Source organism: Volvox carteri, assembly GCF_000143455.1.
Source record: "Volvox carteri f. nagariensis unplaced genomic scaffold VOLCAscaffold_33, whole genome shotgun sequence".
NCBI classification, from domain to species: domain Eukaryota; kingdom Viridiplantae; phylum Chlorophyta; class Chlorophyceae; order Chlamydomonadales; family Volvocaceae; genus Volvox; species Volvox carteri.
The window spans coordinates 1,469,672-1,477,291 of NW_003307576.1; the positions used below are offsets into that span (position 1 = coordinate 1,469,672).

Genomic DNA, 7,620 nt, shown 5'->3' on the forward strand with positions numbered 1-7,620 from the left:
AGGCAAAAGCTGTAAGTGACAGCTGCGACGTCATTCAAAACATTAGGCTAAATCTGCGTGTATACTGCTTATTCTTTGAAACGCTGCTTCGCTATCACTATGCACTTACTCAGGCTTTTGTTGTTGCCGTATTTTGCTCAGTCAACTTCGCACTTTAGTGATAACATTCCAAGTTTACACCAGCATTCAACATTACGGTCATAATAAAGGATAGGTATGCGAGGCTTTTCCTGTATGATTGGAGGTGCAGGTGGCTGGGGTGGGAGACCCTATCTGGGCCGACTACGAAGAGAGCACCGGAACGTGCGCAGGTCGTCTAGCTCGTCTTCATCTGGAGCCGGTCCTAGTGGTCGCGCAAGCTACCTTGAAAAAGTTGCCGTAAGTCGTCAACTTGGAAGGCGCCTGGCGGCCAATCCCTACATAATTGAGCGCAATTGCCCTGCTCCCGCGACTTCCTCACGTAATGCATGCAGGGATGGGAAGGCCCGCTGAAGGCAGGACTTACTTCTGGCGCGCTGTCTGCCGTCGGCGACCTGCTGGCACAGGCTCTTATCAGCCAGGCAGCCTCGCGCGAGGGCAGTCCCCTACCCGCTTACGACCCGCTGCGCACAGCGCGCATGGCTGGGTACGGCTTCTCCTGGTACGGCCCCTGCCAGTACTACTGGTATAACCTGCTGGACTGGCTCATGCCAGTGAAGAACACCACCAACTTCCTGAGCAAGGTGCGGTGCGCCGCCAAAAACAGCGCCTAATTCATGCACCCGCCAGTGCCTCCTAGCGCCTCTCCCCCAGCCGCCTCGTAGAAGCACTAGAAGCCACTGTGCGGCATGACATCACGCAGGCGCGCCACGCAGCGCACGCCGTCGGCGGGCCGCCCTAGCATCATTCATTCGGGGTGTAGAACGCAGCCAACGGCGCCTCCCTGCCCCCTGCAACCCGCCTGCCCGTTGCCAACTCCCCATTCTCCCTCAACACACCTACCCCTGCCGACTGCCAGGGGAGGGTTCCTCCTCCCTCAACACACCTACGCCTGCCCGTTGCCAGACTTCCTCCTCCCTCAACACACCTACCCCTGCCGACTGCCAGGGGAGGGTTCCTCCTCCCTCAACACACCTACCCCTGCCGACTGCCAGGGGAGGGTTCCTCCTCCCTCAACACACCTACCCCTGCCGACTGCCAGGGGAGGGTTCCTCCTCCCTCAACACACCTCCCTGCTGACTGCCAGGGGAGGGTTCCTCCTCCCTCAACACACCTACCCCTGCCGACTGCCAGGGGAGGGTTCCTCCTCCCTCAACACACCTACCCCTGCCGACTGCCAGGGGAGGGTTCCTCCTCCCTCAACACACCTACCCCTGCCGACTGCCAGGGGAGGGTTCCTCCTCCCTCAACACACCTACCCCTGCCGACTGCCAGGGGAGGGTTCCTCCTCCCTCAACACACCTCCCTGCCGACTGCCAGGGGAGGGTTCCTCCTCCCTCAACACACCTACCCCTGCTGACTGCCAGGGGAGGGTTCCTCCTCCCTCAACACACCTACCCCTGCCGACTGCCACCCTGCCCAACTGCCCTCAACACACCTACCCCTGCTGACTGCCAGGGGAGGGTTCCTCCTCCCTCAACACACCTACCCCTGCTGACTGCCACCCTGCCCAACTGCCCTCACACAACTTCCCCGTCCTCCATCCAATCCCAATCTCCCCCATCACACCACCGATTCCCACTCCTCCCACTCCTTTTCATCCCCTCTCTTCTGTCTTGTTTCCGATGGTTTCGCCCCTTCGACGTTATATAATGGATGGTCAGGTGGCCGCAAACCAGCTCATCCTGGCGCCCATCACCTTGAGCACCGTCTTCTCTTACAACCTGGCACTGATGGGCAAGGCGGAGGCCATTCCCAACAAGATCAGAGACGACCTGTGGCCCACCATGCAAAACGGTGAATAGGGCCGGGGCTGGAAAGTTGGGGGCTGGGGGCCCGGGGTAGAAGTATTACAATTAATTTTTTTATTAAAATTACAAATCTGAAAAACTTGTAAATAACTTTAAAATATTGTTTTGGTTTCAATTTTGCTTCAAAATCGCGCTACCGCAGGTTGGAAGTTCTGGATCCCCGCCGCCAGCCTCAACTTCTACTGCGTGCCGTTGAAGTACCAGGTGTTGTACATGTCGGCATGCGGCGTGCTGTGGACAGCCTACTTGTCGTACACAAGCAACATGCCGACACCCTCGGAAAAGGCGGCTGCGGCAGCACCGGCGGCAGCGCCCGTAAAGAAGTCGTGCTGTAGCGGAAAGTGCAAGTGATGGATAGGCTGTGATTACTTTATATGTATGTATGTATAATGTGTGAAACAGGGGGTGTATCTTCGCCCGTGGCAGCTACCCTGCGAAACCCTGCCTTCCCCGGTATTCCGGGGCACCCTCATCCAGTCACCCTAGTCAACTTCTCAGTGGATCGCTCAGGTTCCGCACCCACCACCAGCATCCAACGGAATCTGCCGGGTCGACAGCGGCCCAACTATGTATGTATGTATGTGTGCGTGAAGCATGGTAGCCTGCTCACTGCTACGAGATCGGTGGATTCGGGGTGCTGGGTGTTGGGAGTTGGGATGTACCCCCCGCGCCAAAGGAGCGACCCTATCTCTTGGAACGCTTCTTCCTGAAATGCTTTTTTCGGGGCAAAGGAGGCCAATGGTGGTTTCTTCAGTGATAATGCTTCACATGCCTGCTGAAGCCCAGAGCTTGTGCTGTAAGCATTGGCAGCCGTTCTGGCTCCGCTGTAAGGATTGCTTTATGGCTGTATAGCAAAAGTCTCCATTTAGAAAACGATTAAGGTTGCCCCCGTTTTAATGAAGTGTATTATAGCTATTCCAAGGAGGAGAGCTCTTGAGCGAGAGCCTCGCGGCGCCACGGCACTAAGCACTCTTGTGCGCACAACAATCTTAAGTTTCTGCTTAATTTGCTTTCAGTAGAAGACATAAACAGCAGCAAGCTGCCTGCTGCAATCTGTGTGTCATGCTACGTAGGCTTTGGCACAGCAGCAGGCTTGGGCTTTGGCCTATATATATATATATAGAGAGAGAGAAAGAGAACTTGAGCTAGGTAGTGAAGTATGTAAACATTCCTGCTGCCTGCTTTGCATCCTGCTTTCATACTGGCGCACAGCAGCTCACAACAGGCGCATTCAAAACTGCACGGAAAGCTCAAGCCACCCTGCATACATCCACGCACTCATACATCCCTCCAGTCGCATCAGGAATTCATATAGCATTCGTAGCATTTGCACCGTAGCCCTATCTGCTAGACATGTACCATCAGCAAATCAGCAAAAGAAAACAACTATGTTAACGGTTCTATTTTCTCAACTGAAAAGGGAAGCCACATGCTGCAACGCCACACAACAGACTCTGTCTTGCGGTTGAACGGATGCGACAGGGGACAGCAGCAGCCACAACTGGTGCGCGGGGCCAAACCGAAAAGGCCAGGCTGGCAAACAAACAAACAATGAGCACACAGATCAACAAACACAAACAGATGAACAAAAAACGAACAAAACGAACAAGCATTTCCACCTTCGCGTCTCCATGGCGCTGTAGACATCCGCCGCTAACACCGTGACGATACCAGATAGCGCCTGGTGCGGGGGCCGCCCTGCAACCCCAGAGGCTATCGTAGGCCCCGCTGTCATCGTCACCGCTGCATCGTCAAGGCTCCGCACGCTCGCCCTCACACACGGTTCTGTATACATACATACAAGCATATCTGTACATACATTCATACATACACAGTAGACATTCCCCTGTTGGTCCAGATGCCGTACGGATTTCTCACCACGCCGCCGTCGCAGCCGCCGTGGTTGCAGCCGCCAGGACAATAACCCACATCCGTGAGAATCTGTTGGCGGCAGGCCAGCCCTTGAGCGGCTGTGTCACCAAATATTTTTCTTTTGGACCGTGCTGTCAACGACTGGAAGTAAAAGGTTCGGAGATTGTGGCGGCTGTCGTATTATTGATGGTGAGTGTGGGTTTGGAAGGCGCCTAACGCCGACGCCGACGTCGGCGGCGCTGACACCGCTGCACCTGACGGCTCCGCCGCCAGCGCGCGCGACCGTGCGCTCCGCAGGCTGCCGCCGACGCTATCATGCACGTTTAACGGCCTGAACGCGGTCTCTGAGGGCCCGACGCCGCCAGTGATGTCGGCGGTGGCGGCGGAGTGGCTGTGGCCGACGGCGACGGTGGGTTCCTTCCGATTCGCCATGTGGGACATGACCGCGCTCCAAAGCAACTATTTGGGCGGCGGAGGCAGCGGCGGCGCCGGCGGGGTGAAGAGGCGAAGAGGAAACGAAGGGAGGTCGAAAATGTGCGGGTTGAGGCCGATGAAGGGGGGGTTGAGAAGGCGGGAAGGTGAGAAGGCGGTGAGGTGAGAAGGCGGTGAGGTGAGAAGGCGGGGAGGTGAGAAGGCGGGAAAGTGAGAAGGCGGGGAGGTGAGAAGGCGGGGAGGTGAGAAGGCGGGAAGACAACACTGCATGGGGGAAGCTACACTGCACGACACTAACCAGCCGTGTGCGTCTGGGCCCCCCCTTCCCGCGCTGTGTTTCGGCCCTGGGGCCCCCCCCGCTAAAAAGCCCACAATCTAACCAACGTCATACAGACATACATACGTACATGCACACTGACGGACTCACCGCCACACAGTTGACGTACAGGATCCTCTGCTCCGGCGGTACAAACTTGAAATTGATGATGTTGGCCGCGGGCCACAGCACGTAGTTGAGCGCCATAGTGGGCGCCCACTTGGCGGTCAGGGAGCTCCGGGCCTCGCGGAGGCTGCCGCCCTCGAGCAGACGGAAGCCGAAGAAGAACAATGCCGTGCCGGCGGGAGACTGGGGAGGGCCGGCAGGAAGGGGGCGTGTGTTTGGGGCCGCGGGGGGGTTGAGAGCTACCAGTGGTTGTGTAAGAGAACCCGTAAATAGCTGACATTGCCCCGGGAGAAGAGGGGAAATTGCTGGGGGGTTTGGGGGGGGAGTTATTGGGGCCTGAAGCAAGGCTGTGCGTTTGTTGTGTGTTTTTATCCTTTGTTTTCCCGCTTCTGCAGCTGCCCTGTACGGCGCGAATCCACCTCGTCCCAGCTGTAGCAAGCCGAACCGCCCCACCCCCGGGGAAAACACACTTCGCCCCTCCATCGCCCGAACCACTCACATCGTAATACACACAAACACACGTACAGACACGTCTGCACACACGTACACACACGCGCACACGTCCAAGCACTGAACCTAAAAGTCGAAACACCCTTCATCTACCCACCATGACAAGCTGGTCCAGCAGCAGTTTCGTCACCACAGCGGCATTGCTGGTTGGCGCCTGAGGCATCACTCGCTGGGGGGTTGGGGGTGAGGAACGGGCGGGAGGGGGAGGGTGTGGGAGGGGTGGTGGGAGGGGGACGGGGTGGAGGGGGGAAAAAAGGCGGAGGGGGGGATATTTGGGGTAGTGGCAGTCGTATCCAGACCGGAAGGGGGACGTGTGGGTGGAGAGGGGCGATGGGGAAGTAGTTGGGAGCGAGTGAGGGGAAGGGGGCAACCAAGAAGAGAGGAGGGAGGTAAACCCCAGAGACTAGAAGCACATCAACCCCTTAGATAACCACAACCTTATGTACGAAGCATCAGCAGTGGCATCATCATCATCAACACAATAGCAGCAGTAGCAGTAGCAGCAAGCAGCAGCAGTAGCAGCAAGTAGCAGCAGTAGCAGCAGTAGCACATTTCCCCCCACCTCCCACTTTACCGTGTCGAGGAAACGAAACCAATAATGTGCTAGTGGCGTGCCCACCACCACCGACCACAAACACAGCCGCAGCACCCGCTTCACGTCATACTTGAACCTGCGTTTCGAGGCGTACGACAAGCATGGCGCCGGGTTGTTGTCGTCCATGGCGGCGGCGGTGGTGGTGGTGGTGGGGAAACACCAATGCAGAGAGGGGTGTGGGTCAGAAGTGGGCAGGCGGGTAAGACGAACCACTGGCGAGTGAAGCAAATAGATGCTAAAAATTGACGGATAGGCGGATAGACGGATTAGGCAGCGGGGACAGTACAGGCGGCGGAGAGAGTAAAGTGGGATACAGCTGGCTGGCTGGCGTCCAAAAGTACAACCCTAGTAGTTGTAGTTGTAGTAATAGTAGTAGTTGTTGTTGTCATTGATGATGATGTTGACGGGGTGTTAACACACCAGAGAGCCCTCCCTAGGGACTCTTTGGTGCTCCGCCCGTCTCCATCCCCCGCCCCCCCGGGTCAACTCAGCAGAGATTTCATGCGCCGTACCGTTTTCCGCCGCCTTCCTGGGCCTCCCATGGCCTGTCCTTATCCTTGTCCTTGCCCGCCGTGTACGGCTTCTCGGAGTCGGCACTGCCGCTGCCGCGGGCCAGACGGCTAAGTCGCGCCGGCTCAGCGGCGATGGCGGCCCCCCCCTCGGCGGGTGTAGAGGAGAGCGCGTGAGAGGAGAGCTGGGCGATGAGGTCGCCAAGGACCGTACCCACGATACCTGTTATGTATGTGTGTACGTGTGTTGTGTATGTGTGTGTGTGTGGGTGGGTGTGTGGGTGTGTGGGTGTGTGGAGAGCGTGTTAAGCGGAGTGCAAGGCGTGATAGACGAAGGCAGTGCGCGGATGGATGTGAGAATCCATCGTTCTTTCTATTAGTCAAGACGTCAATAAGATTGCTTTTGAGATACAAAGGGCAGTCCAGGTGCTTATGCCTTATTGGGAGAATAAGCATATCCCTGATGTCTACAAATTAGGCTTCAAGACGTAACGTGAATTTGAAAAGGCAAAACAAACAAAAAACTAGGAAAGTAACTGGTAAACGATACTGAGATAGCCAGCGTGCTCACAACGGGATACAAAAACTGGGATTGAAATGTACCTTTCTAAACTCCATACGAAGACCTTTCATTATGAATTCCATCTGTTATGTTACTGCATTTCTTACGCACCAGTGACGCACTTGGTGAAGAGCGGTCGCTCAGCTAGCGAAACGTTATAGCTGGCCCAAAAAGCGGCCATACCGCGCCGCAGCGCCATTCCGCCTCCACCTCCACCTAGCACCGTGCTGCTGCCTCGCAAAAACCGCGGCCCACCGGCGGTGCTGTTGCCGCCACCGCCACCTCCTGAAACTCCAATGCCGCCAATACTGCCGGTACTACCGCTGCCGCCAATATTATTACTACTGCTGCTGGGAAAACGTGAGGATGGGGATGAAGATGAGGAAGCTGAAGGGTGCGGGCCTCCGCGCAGGGATCTACTGCTTGAAGCAATGGGATCGCGTGGATGGGGGTGATGACCATGTTGTTGGGGACCATGACCCACGGGTCTGTGTTGACCGTCGTCGCCCATGCCCATTCCGAAGCTGAAGCCGGGCCGGGCAACCATTCCAAGCTCAAATAAAAAATAGAGGAGATTCGCTGCACGCAATAACGCGTCGGTTACGCAGGTGAGGAAGAGGATGGTAGTGGATATGATTTAAAGCCAAAGCGCCTCAGCAGCCCCAGCACGCCCGGAGGCCATATAGTCAGCAGTTTAAGATGTTCCAGGTAAAGACGGTAATGGCTTCCACTCAAAAGGATCGGCCCGC

At 56.7% G+C, this 7,620-nt stretch overlaps 1 protein-coding gene across 1 annotated transcript; it reads left to right on the forward strand.

The window, feature by feature from the left end:
- Window positions 1–234: 234 nt before the first annotated feature.
- On the forward strand, window positions 235–2,300 carry VOLCADRAFT_118277 (uncharacterized protein; the record flags this gene model as incomplete). Its single annotated transcript, XM_002952955.1, has 4 exons — window positions 235–378; window positions 474–722; window positions 1,803–1,935; window positions 2,092–2,300. 4 exons carry the CDS (start codon window positions 235–237, stop codon window positions 2,298–2,300), a joined length of 735 nt encoding a protein of 244 aa, XP_002953001.1.
- Window positions 2,301–7,620: the final 5,320 nt, after the last annotated feature.